The sequence below is a fragment of the Lontra canadensis genome, unplaced genomic scaffold (assembly GCF_010015895.1).
Source record: "Lontra canadensis isolate GAN:19392208 unplaced genomic scaffold, GSC_riverotter_1.0 scaffold58, whole genome shotgun sequence".
Lineage (NCBI taxonomy): Eukaryota > Metazoa > Chordata > Mammalia > Carnivora > Mustelidae > Lontra > Lontra canadensis.
In genome coordinates, this window is record NW_022631052.1 from 5,160,795 (window position 1) to 5,174,417 (window position 13,623).

Genomic DNA, 13,623 nt, shown 5'->3' on the forward strand with positions numbered 1-13,623 from the left:
CTCCCCCTCTCCCCCTTTCATTCCCCCCACTAAATCCTCCCTGCCCTGCGCGTCTGGACGCAGATTTAGGAAGCGATTTCGCTCACGTTTTAGGACAAGGAAGACAGGCGCGGGAGGAGAGCACGGCAGGACTCGGATTGCAACCCAGACACCCTCCGGAGGCTCGGAGCAGAGGAAGGAGGAGGAGGGCGAACGGAAGCCAGTTTGCAGTTCAAGTTTTGATAGCGCTGGTAGAAGAGAGCTTAAATCAGAGAGTTGTTGTTGTTGGCTTTTTTTTTTTTTTTTTTTTTTTTTTTTAAGGCGAGAGACTTTTCCGCTCTCTCGCTCGCTGGGGAAGCCGGGTGTAGCGCAACTGCGGGCGCCTCCAGCGAGAAAAGAGGGAGAGGAAGACAGACAGGGGGGCGGGGAAGAAGAAGCAGAAGACAAGGTAAAAAGTCTCCGAGCGGAGCGGTTCGCATTTGCAACAAAGAACTGGGGGCTGGGGAGCCATTCCCGGGACCTGGGGCTGCGGTGTCTCTTTCGGCGAAGCCGCGGGGCTCGGGCGCGGGTGAGACCCTGCTCGCTCCCCTCGCCCGGTGAAACCGACTTCCAGGAGCGGCTTTTTAAAAAACGCAAGGCACAAGGACACTCACCCAAGCGACTATGTCTCCTGACTTCTCGCCTTGCCCTCTTTAAAAGCGGCATCCCCCCTCCCCAAAAGACACTTTCCTCCCTCTTCCCTAGGGTGCTTGAGTGGTGATTTCCCCCCCTTCTTCTTTCTTTCTTTTTCTTTTCTTTTTTTTTTTTTCTTTTTCAAACTATGTGCTGCTGTTAAAAACCAAAAACAAAACCAAACAGCAGCTGCGGACTTGTCCCCGGCTGGAGCCCAGCGCCCCGCCTGGAGTGGATGAGCCTCTCCATGAGAGATCCGGTCATTCCTGGGACAAGCATGGCCTACCATCCGTTCCTACCTCACCGGGCGCCGGACTTCGCCATGAGCGCGGTGCTGGGTCACCAGCCGCCCTTCTTCCCCGCGCTGACGCTGCCTCCCAACGGCGCGGCGGCGCTCTCGCTGCCGGGCGCCCTGGCCAAGCCGATTATGGATCAATTGGTGGGGGCTGCTGAGACCGGCATCCCTTTCTCGTCCCTGGGGCCCCAGGCGCATCTGAGGCCTCTGAAGACCATGGAGCCCGAAGAAGAAGTGGAGGATGACCCCAAGGTGCACCTCGAGGCCAAAGAACTTTGGGATCAGTTCCACAAGCGGGGCACGGAGATGGTCATTACCAAGTCGGGAAGGTAAGCAAGTGGCAGAGCCCCCCCCCCCAAACTATTGCGCTCCCCCCCTTCCCACCCCTTCCTTTTATCTGTTCTCAGCACGGTTGGTTTGCCAGTTAATTTGGGCTTAGAGAAAAACTTGGGTCTCCTGGAACTGTGTGCAGACATTCCCCGGCCCTGTTTCTGTGGCAGGAAATTTCGGCTTACCTGGACGTCTGCAGGGGGGTCGTTTCTCCTACCTAGCTCTGCATCCTGGATTTCCCCATCGGCTGGATAGACTCTTTTCAAGGGAGCACAGACACTACTGCAGGAAGAAAGAAAACCACCCCACTCCAGAAATTCACTGTGGCAAACCTTTCCATGTCTTTGTTGATGTTTTGTTTGGTTTGTCTCATTTTGTTCCCAGAGAGAACAACTTGATGCCCTTTTCTTTGGTGCGGTCGTGGGAGACCTGACACTAGCTCTCTACTTGCCCTTTCTGCCCTCCAGCCAGCCTCTGGGTTTGCAGGGGCACCTGAGCGTGCCTCTGGCAGGGTCACAGAGAAATTTGGGTTTGTGTGTCCACACCGATTCACATGTCTCTAATCCGAAGGAGAGTTGAGGCGATTTTGGATCATTAAGATTATGTTTGCAGATTCAAGGAGCCAGTGGAGAGACACATGCTGGTTTTTTACGTGTTAATCTTATCAACCATATTTCATATAACTTTCACAAGGTCCTTGCCTGACCAAAACCTGTCACTTAAAATCACTGATTCTTTTTTTATGGCCTTGAAGCTCAGGAAGGCTTAACATTAGAATAATAAAAACAAAATTCCTCTCTTCGTGTCTTGAGCGTTCAGTGTCTTTCCTAGCTAAAAAGGAGGCCAACGTTTGGCAGAAAATTTCTCAAACCCAGGAGACATTTCCTCAGTTTCACATCGAAGTGCTTCCTTTTCAGTCGAGACTCTAGAAGGCCAACACTCCTGGGAAGTAAAAGTCCGTTTGGGGCTGGTCTGAGCCATGGGAGAAACGCGGTTAGCCCGCGTGCTAGGCGAATTAGTTATCAGGCCCAGGAGTCCAGCCTGAACTACAAAATTCGTTTTGAGAACTCACTGACGGCCACTTTCATTTCGCCAGCGGCGGGATTCCCATTCCGTAGGGGAGGGTGGCGGTATATTTCCTTGATAAGTTTAACATTTTCTCATCAGTGGAGTGGTGGAAAATTCTAGCCTTGACTGACCTCACTTTACTAAAATCCTACTACTCCAAGCTGTTTAGAAGTAGACACTCAAAGGGGAGGAGCACAGGCAAGAATTTCTCTGCAAAGAGGGCCATCTGTGAAGTCCTACAAGAGGAAAAAATTGTGGAGAAAGTATTAAGACACTGCAGAGAATTGTAGGTCAATGTTCACTTGTTTTGAACCTCGGGGCATTCCCCGATAGAGAAACTGGGCATATGTAATGCTTGGGCTGTGGAAGGATACGATTCTGAACTCAGTAGTCCTCCTCTGACACCGAAGCCTTATCAGTCAATCGCAATAAAAAAGTTTTAAGTTTGATTTAAACATTTTAGGGTAAATAAGGAATCAGACCCCAGAGTCTGAGTGATTTCTTTTATCTTCTCTTGTTTTCTCTTCCCTCCAATTGTAGGCGAATGTTTCCTCCATTTAAAGTAAGATGTTCTGGGTTGGATAAAAAGGCCAAATATATCTTGTTGATGGACATTATAGCTGCCGATGACTGTCGATATAAATTTCATAATTCTCGGTGGATGGTGGCGGGTAAGGCTGACCCTGAAATGCCAAAGAGAATGTACATTCACCCAGACAGCCCTGCTACGGGGGAACAGTGGATGTCCAAAGTTGTCACTTTCCACAAACTGAAACTCACCAACAACATTTCGGACAAACACGGATTTGTAAGTTTCACCGCTCCCGCTCTAGTCAGCAAAATTTCCTCGTTCTTCACCCTAGCAAAGGCAGTGCTTCCCCCTCTCCTTGCAAAAATCACCAGTTTCTGCTCAGACCTCTCCCTTGCTCTCTGTTGCTAAGCATAGCAAAGTTGTTCGATCCGAAATAGCCAGAGAGAGAGTGTTTCTCTTCGGATAATGGAAGGCCTGGCGTTCTTTAAAAAAGAAGAAGAAGAATTGAGGGCCAGAACACTGACCGCTCACGTTCTGTGGCAGTCCCAGATCTTGGTAAACGGCTGACAGTGAAGTTAAAAACCAGTTGTTAAGATAACAAAATCCATTTTAAAGTTCCGTGTTCTCCAGGGATTGGTTCTGAACTCTCTGAAAACTTGTTTTGAACCCAGCCATATTACTTCTCGCGGGAGTTTTAAGTTAAGGAGTTTTAACCAAGGGTTACAATTGTTAAAGGGGGTGACTGCGTTTTTTTTGAAAAATTCCTTTCTTTTGTGAAAAAAGAATATGGGCCTGAGGTGGAAGTCAGGTTTACTAGAAATGAAGCTTGAGTTCTCCAGGATAAAAATTGCTGTGCGTGTCTGTGTGTGTTAGGAGTGTATAGAAATCGATTCCGTGGGAGAGTCCTTAGAAACTTTTAGGAGACCAGAATTGCTTATAAAAGTCAAAACAAAACACCTTTTGCCCCCAGCCCCCTACCTCTCCCCAACATTTCAGTACAATAAAGCTGAGTGATAAGAGAGGAATCAGCAGAGAGATTAGGCCCCAGAAGACGTGAAGGGCACGGAAGTATCTTCAGCGGGCCAGGATTGCCTTTGAAGCCCTTGATTTGATTAAGGCATAAATATTCCCTCTCTAGAGTTCAACCTTTCAGGGCTTTAAGTGGATTGGGCTCGTCAATTAGTGGGCGCTTAAAGGACTGAATCATTTTGTAAATTAAAATGCATGTTTTTCTCTATCTTTTAAGACTTTGGCCTTCCCAAGTGATCACGCAACGTGGCAGGGGAATTATAGTTTTGGTACTCAGGTAGGCTAGGGTTCAAGGTATGAACGGACCTTAGGTGGTGAGGGTGGGGGGACCCTTTGGAAATTGAAAAGCAGTTTGGATTCTCCAGAAGAGGATGTCTGTGGAGCGGAATGTGCCCAAAGAGGTGCTCCAAGGAGGTGGGCTTGGCCTAAGCCGTCGGTGGGGTAGACGTCAGCCTGGCAGGGGTCCTGAGGTCTCGTTGGTCCCACTAAATCGCCTTATTTTTTTTTTTGATACGTCTCCCCTCGTCCCTGCCTCCCCTCTCCCTCCCCGCCCCCCCGCAGACAATATTGAATTCCATGCACAAATACCAACCTCGATTCCACATTGTGAGAGCGAATGACATCTTGAAACTTCCTTACAGTACATTTCGGACTTACTTGTTCCCCGAAACCGAATTCATCGCCGTGACGGCATACCAGAATGATAAGGTAACCAAAGGCGCTTTTCTTTTTAAGGGTGGTATTTTTCCCCTCCCGCCTTTAGGCCGCTCCGGGGTGAGGTGGAGAAAGTTAGGAAAGATGAGGGATGGGTGTCCCGAGGTTTTTCTTCCGTGATTTGACTCTTCATGGAGCTTTTGGGGAAAGGGGGTCTGGGCCATCCCAAGAGGCGGGGAAGAAAGAGAACAAAGCAAAACAAAAACTTGACCAGCGAGGAATCCCACACGGAGCGAAAAGAGGTCAGACTAACTTTGCTCCTCTGGGCTGACATCCGCTCCCCCAGTGGGGGCCTTCTCTTGTTTTGAGGCTCAGCCCCTTCTCCTCCAGAAGGAATGATCAAATACCAGGTTCCAGGGTCTGAAGGAACCCACTAAAAATCGAAGGTAAAAGCCATTTGGGATCTTGGAAGGAGAATCCCATTGGAGAGCAGCTTTTCTCCCCTAGCCAGAAATCCCGAGTAGCTGGTCTGGTTTTTATTACATTTTATGCTGCTGTGTTTTTTATGGGGTGTGTGTGTGTGTGTGTGTGTGTGTGTGTGTGTGTGTTTGGAAAAACCTTCTCTGATCACGGGGGTCATGCTAATCGAGTTGTCTGAGGCTTTTGAGAGGAGATGACCAAAGTGAAAAATCACTTCATTGGAAGGCTTTTCCTCCCTTGGGCCTCAGGCCCTAGATTAGGAGTACCCCCAAATGGAACAGCAGGCAGGCCCTGGTATATAAAGTTATGGTGGCTTGAAGGTCATGGGCATGTGCACAGAGACACACAGAGAAAGTGACTCTTGGTTATCTGACAACACCTTGTATCTTGAACTCAGGGTCATCGTGGGTGGGTCCTCTGGCTGGCCCTGTGGGGATATTCAGGTATGTTTCCTTAATCCGGAGACTGAGACACCAGCAATCTTACATACAGGAGTTTATTCCAAGAAACAAGAATCCATCCAAGGGGACTTTTTCCCACCTCTGGGGAAATCTGTGTATATCATGTGTTTTTTGTCCCCCCTCAAAGGGAAGGGATTTGAAAGATTACATACTATGGCATTTTGCCCCAGCATGCAAACAAAATACATGGCTTCCTCTAGACCCAGAACCCTGGGAATGTAAGTTGTTAATGTAATAATAAAATGTACCATTTTTGATCAGACAGAGAAGCCAGAGAAGAGGCCTTCTCCAACCTAATGGTGGTGGCAGAGCAGATAAATGAAAGCAAATGTTTCCAGTGGTCATTCAGTCCTTCCACATCTGTAATTGTCAATATTGTAATTCCTCAATCCTCCCCCCTCCCCACAAAACCCAGCAAAAAAATCAAACCCATTCTGTCACAAGGGTAGTGAAAACCCCATAAATCATTTAATTAGATTCATAGAAAAGGTTGGAGTGTGTGCTGTGGGGTGTGTGTGTGTGGGGGGGGTATGCCATGACATATTTTATGATTAATTGTGCTATATTAAAAAAAATGAAAGCACAATTTTAAGATCTACAGGTTGTCCTTTGGACAGCTTCTGACAGTCTTTCCATTTCTCAGTGCAAGCTCTCAAGGCTGCCTATAGAACAGTATGAGGCATTTCCCAGACAGTCTAATTTCAGTCTGGAATCCCTGGTTTGGCTTCTGGGAGATGCAAGCCATTGGTACAGTTGTTATGATTTTCTCTTGGTCCCCTCTGACTGACAAACTGTGATGTCCTCTCCCTTTGTCTTGAACCTGGCATAGCCAGGTGAGTTCTTTGGGCCGTCGGATTTCTAGTAGACAGAGTTGGGGGGCAACACCACATTCTGGAAAATGAGGCCAATGTCTCTTTCTTGCTTGTGTCTCCTTCTCTAGATAACCCAGCTAAAAATAGACAACAACCCTTTTGCAAAAGGTTTCCGGGACACTGGAAATGGCAGGAGAGAAAAAAGGTGAGTGGAGACACTCAGTATTATTTTCTCAGATAATTTTTTTTTTCTGGGGCCCAGATCTCACCTATTAGAAGTAGGATGCAGCCACGTCTGTAGTACTTGGAGGGGGGGAGAGTGGGAAATAATTTACTCCCATCCTTCCCCTCTGCCTGTGGACCTCAGGACACTGTACTTTTTCCTGCCTCCTGCAGGTTACCTTAAAGGAGATGAACTAGGCCACGCCATTTTCGTCTCTGGAAATAAAAGTGTCAGGGATAACAAATTACATAGAGATGCCTGTTAATTCCTAATTAATTGAGGTTCATCGCAGGCAGGTCCCAGGAAAGGACTAAACCATTCACAAAATGCTTTGGAATTTTTGCAGTCTTGTCTTGCAAATACCATCAGACAGAACTGAGGCCCCTTGAGAAGTCTGTGGCTCCCTCCTTCATGGGTATATGTATCATTTTGCATGAAGCAGACAGCTGGATAGTGTATGGAAGACGCTCTCCCCTCCCCCACCAGCTTTCAAAGAATTTCTAAAATCCAGTAAATCAGTCTAGATCTTTAACCTATCCCCTTGCCGGGTGGGGGTGAGCATGATAAAAAGAATTTCTAACATCTAAATGGATTTCTTTTTTTTTTTTTTGTTACTCCCGGTTAAGATTAATTAATACGCTGGTAAAACAATTAAAGTGCACCACGAAGGAAGCCACTTCTCCCAGTCTAAGCAAGGAGTCGAGTTGGGAGTGTGTAGGCTGCTGGTGCAGTTTGGGCACCCAGGTCCACTCCTGTAAGGCCTGCCATTCACCTGTCTCTGGCTCATGGCTTTTCCCCAATGAGCCTCTGGTCCCTAAAGGCGCCTTCCTCCAACCCCCACCCCTCCCCATCCTGTGCCACACTCTTCAGCCTAGTTACAGGGTCAAGAACCATGCTTGGGTCTTTGTGGCTGCCTTGGAGCAAGCAGGTGTCGGAGAACTTATGATGTGTTGTCCATGGGTGGTGGGCAGGGTGAGGGGTGTGTGTGTGTGTGTGTAGGCCAGGTCTTTGGAGAGGGTGAGGCAAACAAGGTGGGGGGGTCTAGATGTACCTTCGGTCTGTAACGCCGGGTGTGGGCTTCCGCCACAGAAAACAGCTCACCCTACAGTCCATGAGAGTGTTCGATGACAGACACAAAAAGGAGAATGGCACCTCAGACGAGTCCTCTAGCGAACAGGCAGCCTTCAACTGCTTCGCTCAGTCCTCATCTCCAGCTGTCTCCACTGTAGGGACTTCGAACCTCAAAGGTAGGCCTGGTCATCTCTGGTTTCTCCACTCCAGGTCTGTGAGGGGAGGTGCTGGGGTGAAGGGTGGGTACCTGGGAGAGTTGGGGGCAGGGCGCCCCCCAGGGAACCTCCCCTTCAAAAAATGTCAGGTGCTTCTAGAAGCTTCTAAGCAAGAGCCAAAGTTCCAAAAATGTGGCCAGGTATGTCCCCCTCTGGAAATTGTATACAGGAGAGCTCAGAACCCCTTCCCCCACACCTTGATTTGGCTGAGGATGGGGTGTCTGCATGTTTCTTCTCTGTGGAGCCAGCCTTGAAAACTTGTGTCAAGCACTTAGGTCTCTGTTCCTCCACTGTCTCCAACCAAGCAACTGCTGGAGTTTCACTATCTTTGAGCTCTAGATTAAGATGTGTTGGGGGGCACGTAGGGGGAGAGGCAAGGGATTCCCTGTGCCACCTGGAACAAGGAAGGTGGCTGAGAAAACGTCCAGCCCCAGAGCAGCAGTGGGTACTGGGAGATCAATCCAGAGCCCTAGGGATCTGAGTAGGGAGGGTGGGGGAGTGGGAGGGGACACGATGGTTCAAATCCCCAGTTAGTTCCTGTGTTTAAAGAGCAAGCACTATTTATTTGGAAGGACACGCATTCTCTCCCTCTCAGGGGGAGGAAACCTGTTTTTAAGTTAATCAGAATAAAAGCCCATTATGACTGCCATCCTTTAAAACTTTACACATAAAATTGGATCCCTTTTTCTTTCTTTCTTTCTTTTTTTTTTTTTTTCCCCCTGGTAAGACACCCACAGAGGGTGTGGTGACAGCAAAAGAGAATCTGTGATTGTGTCTGGGCAGTGAGCAGGCAGGCTGCTCCCATCTCTGTCTTCGGGGACAGGGGCACACAGAAGGCTCCGCTGAGTGTGTGTGTTGGGGGAGGGGAGGGTTTTCATTTCTGCCACTACCAATTTAGATGCCAGGGTTCAAACGAATCCTTCTGAAAGAATTCACAAATTTGTGGAAGGTATTATTCTTGGTCACTCACCGAACAAAGACCCTGGATAGTAACTAGGTGTTCCCAAAGTGAGTTTTAGGAGGAGTTTAATTTTTAAGAAAAGGAAATGCAGTGGAGTCGGGAAAGACGGGGGTGGGCGGGGAAGCTTTGACACAGTAGGAGCTCATGGATGATTGTAAGAAATAGTAAAATCCACTAGCGGTTGGGAGAAGCGGTTCAGTTCGACCTAAATATTTTAAATTCATTCATTGCTAGTTTATTGACACATCCCACTAAAGTTGGGAGCTATCATCGCTCCCACTTTGCAGATGAGGAAACTGAGGCGCAGAGTGGTTAAGGGCTGTGCCGGGGACCACCCAGCTCGTAAATGGCCGGCTGGAGTTCCACTGGCCCAGATTGGAGCTCACGCCCTTCCGCTTGGCTTTTGTTCCCGTCCTCTGGTAGATCTGTGTCCCAGCGAGGGTGAGAGCGACGCCGAGGCCGACAGCAAAGAGGAGCACGGCCCGGAGGCCTGCGACGCGGCCAAGATCTCCACGACCACGTCGGAGGAGCCTTGCCGCGACAAGGGCAGCCCCGCGGTCAAGGCGCACCTCTTCGCCGCCGAGCCCGGCGGCCGGCCTCGGGACGCCGGGCGGCTGGACAAGGCGTCGCCCGACTCGCGCCACAGCCCGGCCACCATCTCGTCCAGCACCCGCGGCCTGGGCGCGGAGGAGCGCCGGAGCCCCGGCCGCGAGGGCGCGGCCACGTCCAAGGCCGAGGAGGCGCGCGCGCTGCCGGGCAAAGAGGCCTTCGCGCCGCTCACGGTGCAGACGGACGCGGCCACCGCGCACCTGGGCCAGGGCCCCCTGCCCGGCCTCGGCTTCGCCCCGGGCCTGGCCGGCCAGCAGTTCTTCAACGGGCACCCGCTCTTCCTGCACCCCGGCCAGTTCGCCATGGGGGGCGCCTTCTCCAGCATGGCGGCGGGCATGGGGCCCCTGCTGGCCACCGTGTCCGGGGCCTCCACCGGCGTCTCGGGCCTGGATTCCACGGCCATGGCCTCCGCCGCGGCGCAGGGACTGTCCGGGGCGTCGGCGGCCACCCTGCCTTTCCACCTCCAGCAGCATGTCCTGGCTTCTCAGGTAATAATGAGGGGTATACCCCCGGCTCTCCATGGTTTCCCAGACCCTCACCCGGTGCCCCTCGGTGAGGAGCTTTGAAGAATAGTGATGATAGTAGTACTAGTAATAATTAATTGTTAAGGCCAAGGGTTACCTCATGGACTCAGCATAACCTCACACTTTCCCCAAAAGCTTAAAAAAAAAAAAACTTTTCTAAGTTCAGGACTGTTTACAGTAGAGTAGCTGGGTAGTAGTAATGATAATGAAGCTGTACCTAGCACTGAGGTCGCACTTGGTCTATTCTGACTTCAGCGGCCCTTCCGTCACCTCCACTTTATAGAGGAGGTGGTGGAGGCCCAGAGATGTTGGGTAACTTATCCAAAGTCACACAGCTGGTAAGTGCTGGAGCAGAAAGTCTACCCCAGGGCTTTTTTCAGGGTCTCTGATTCTAGCTTCAAAGTGGGAATGTCTCTTATCTCTTAAAGGGCTCCTAGCCAACCAGCCACCAGGAATCAGACAAGGGGGAGACCATGGCCTGGGGAGGGGAGCTGACTCTTCTTGGGTGGGAGTTGAGTCCTCAACCTTTCCTCCAGGGGGAACCTTGTCCCCTGTCCCCCAAAGGGTTAACAGTTTGTGCCTAGTGGGAAATGTCAGGATAGGGGCAGGCTTCGGCTATGGCAGGCCTGGCAGCCTCTGTGTGGTTCAGACAGCTGTGCTGGGGTGCAGGGCAGCTGGGGAGAAGTCCTGGGCCGCTGGAAACGCTCTGAACCCAGCGAAGAGGTTCTGTGCGGTTTTCTGCACGCCCTTGCCTTTGTTTTGTCTGAGTACATTCGTCTCCCTTCTCTGAGCCAAGAAGCAGTGTTCTCCTCTCTTGGGGGGGATGAGGGAACTGAGAACAGGGTTGGCTGGCTTCTGGCCTTTCCCATTGCTGTCCTGTCTGTGAGCCCCTTCTGGTCACCTTGTCCTAAGTGGGCAGCGGACAGGTGGGCGAGAGGCTGCCTGGGCACACAAGTATTAATGGTACCCCAAGGCCAGGGTCAGAGAGAGCTAGCCCAGCCCAGGCTGGGGTGCCTACATTTTAAATTCTGCTTCTGCCACCGAGGGAGGGACTTCCTGCTCCCCTGGGGCTCACCTCAGTCTCTCCATCTGAAACACCAGTATCGGGCTGGGTGATTTTTTGTCTTTAGAGCAAATGACTTTTGCACCCTCCACCCCCAATTTCCTTTAGCTTAAGGATCATCTCTGGATTTTTTTTTCCCTCATTTGAGAAACTTCTGGAATTAGAGTGGAATGGCTGTGTTGGGGGTGGGGGAGGAAGAATGAAAGAAATGTATGTCCCATAATGTATGCCCCGTGGCGGTTTTCAGTCAGCTACCTTAGCTGTGGCTGGACTAGACTGCCGCATTTAACAGGTGCAATAGCTGACCCCCCAGTGGGAGAATTTCTAGCAGTTCTATTGGCCAGGTGCCCCGTGGAGCACATTGCGGGCCTCAGCTCATTGAATATCCAAAGTCCCAATCACTGCATGAACTATTTAGTATTGCCCTCGATCCCCCCCCTCCCCAAGAACGCTGAGGCCTAGGGAGTCGGGTGGACCTAGAGAAGGATGTTTGAGTGCCCCCCCACCACCACCGCGCAAGAGATCAAGGATTTGCTAGAGGTCCCAGGATGGAGGTGGTGGGTTTGAGGGTTTGGGGTGGGTAGATGGACAGAGGAGGTTGGCTCCTCCCCATCGCAGCAACCCCTGCTCATTGCCTGCATTTCTCTCCTCCTGCCTCCTCCCCGCCCCCCTTCCCCGCAGGGCTTGGCCATGTCGCCCTTCGGAAGCCTGTTCCCTTACCCCTACACGTACATGGCCGCGGCGGCGGCTGCGTCTTCGGCCGCGGCCTCCAGCTCCGTGCACCGTCACCCCTTCCTCAACCTGAACACCATGCGTCCGCGGCTGCGCTACAGCCCCTACTCCATCCCCATGCCGGTCCCGGACAGCAGCAGCCTGCTCACCACCGCCCTGCCCTCCATGGCCGCGGCCGCGGGGCCCCTGGACGGCAAAGCCGCAGCGCTGGCCGCCAGCCCGGCCTCGGTGGCCGTGGACTCAGGCTCAGAACTCAACAGCCGCTCCTCCACACTCTCCTCCAGCTCTGTGTCCTTGTCGCCCAAACTCTGCCCCGAGAAGGAGGCGGCCACCAGCGAACTGCAGAACATTCAGCGGTTGGTCAGCGGCTTGGAAGCCAAGCCGGACAGGTCCCGCAGCGGGTCCCCGTAAACCCCTCCCTAGAAAAATCTCTTCATTCCAGTCCAGTCCAGTCTGCCGTGCACTTTGTTGGATGTAAAATAAACCACGGGCGTTCAGGGGGGGTTGGCCGCTTCTTTGCGCAGTCCTGCCTGGGAAGGGGTGCCGGACTCCCTCTAGAGAATGTGCTAGAAACAGGCCCTGTCGTCTTGGTGTGGTTTATATATCCGGGATCTGGTTCAGATTCTGGGGCTCAGAAATGTCTGTTTCGTGGAGCTCTTTGGGGTGGGAGCAAAAGCGTTTTATGACCAGAGCACCTCCAGCCAGGCTGGTCTGGGAGCTATGGGAAGGAAGCAAAAGGTAGCCAGGCCCACCAGGAGGGGAGGTGTTGAAAGGCTTCTCCCCCAGTGCAGATTTATATATTTTTTCCTTCACCGTGTCAAGTAGAAACAAAAAGAAAATTTAAAAAATACATATATACTGGGGACAAATGAATACATAAACATGATTCTGTTCGTGAAGATTAAAAACTTTATAGTGACTTGCGTATCAGTTCTAAATAAATTACTAAGCAACATTGTGTGGGGAGGGAAGTCATTGCCATCCTTGTTTGGTCTCTATTAAGGAAATCTGTGTCTTTTTAATATTCTTGTGATGTTTAAAGAGCCGCTATAGGTCTCTCCTTGCATGTTCCACAGTAATGTATTTGTGGGTTTTATTTTGAAATGCTTGCTTTTAGAGAGAAAAGAACATGACCCCACACCTTTCTCCCCTCCCCCCCCTTCTCTACCCTCCCATCGGCAACCCCAAGGGGGAGGATTTAAAGGGAAGGGGTGGGGAAAACACAAAAAATGAATTTATTTTATCTAAGCTATGTAGCAGGATTTATGTCCTCCTCTGTCAGTTCATTCTCTTTCCTGTATATGCAATAACAAGGTTTTAAGAAAAATAATAAAGAAGAAGCGAGACTATTAGACAAAGTATTTATGTAATTATTTGATAACTCCTGTAAATAGGTAGAATATGAATGCTCGGAAAATTAAACCTTTAATTTATTGACGTTGTACATAGCTCTATGTAAATAGGGTTGCAGCTGTCAGGTTTTGTGTTCTTGTTTTCCTTTCGTCAATTTTATTTCAAGGTAAAGGATCGCTTTTAAAACCAGAAAACAACACTTTCCTGCACCGACACCAACACACTTTCAAGAGTTGCCTGCAAAAAAACAAAAAACAAACAAAAAAAACTTTTTTTTTTAAATGTCCAAGAGTGGTGGAAGGTGCCATTGCCTGTGTCACCCCAAACTGGGGAGGTGATGCCACATCCCAGCTCACCTTAAATTCCTTAAAATACAACACCCCAAGTGTGGTTCTGAGATTGCTTGGGGGTGGGTTTGGGGGGGGTGGGGAGTGCAGAGGCTGTGGTTTGACTTTCTAATTTTTCTTTTGTATTTGTATTTGCTAGTCTGATTTCTTCAAAACGAAGTGGGATTGACTACTGTCTTCAGTATTGGTGGTGTTTTGAATTGGTGCCTATAG

The 13,623-nt window shown here is 50.3% G+C and overlaps 1 protein-coding gene across 2 annotated transcripts; it reads left to right on the forward strand.

The window, feature by feature from the left end:
* The first annotated feature begins 274 nt into the window (after nucleotides 1-274).
* TBX3 (T-box transcription factor 3) lies at nucleotides 275-13,331 on the forward strand. Of its 2 annotated transcripts, XM_032876207.1 has the most exons (8): nucleotides 275-1,275; nucleotides 2,885-3,152; nucleotides 4,123-4,182; nucleotides 4,467-4,613; nucleotides 6,441-6,517; nucleotides 7,625-7,782; nucleotides 9,206-9,879; nucleotides 11,660-13,331. In XM_032876207.1, exons 1-8 carry the CDS (start codon nucleotides 887-889, stop codon nucleotides 12,119-12,121), a joined length of 2,235 nt encoding a protein of 744 aa, XP_032732098.1. In that variant the 5' UTR covers nucleotides 275-886; the 3' UTR covers nucleotides 12,122-13,331. The 2 variants fall into 2 exon arrangements, with proteins under 2 accessions (XP_032732098.1, XP_032732099.1); XM_032876208.1 differs by lacking the exon at nucleotides 4,123-4,182.
* The last annotated feature ends 292 nt before the right edge of the window (nucleotides 13,332-13,623 follow it).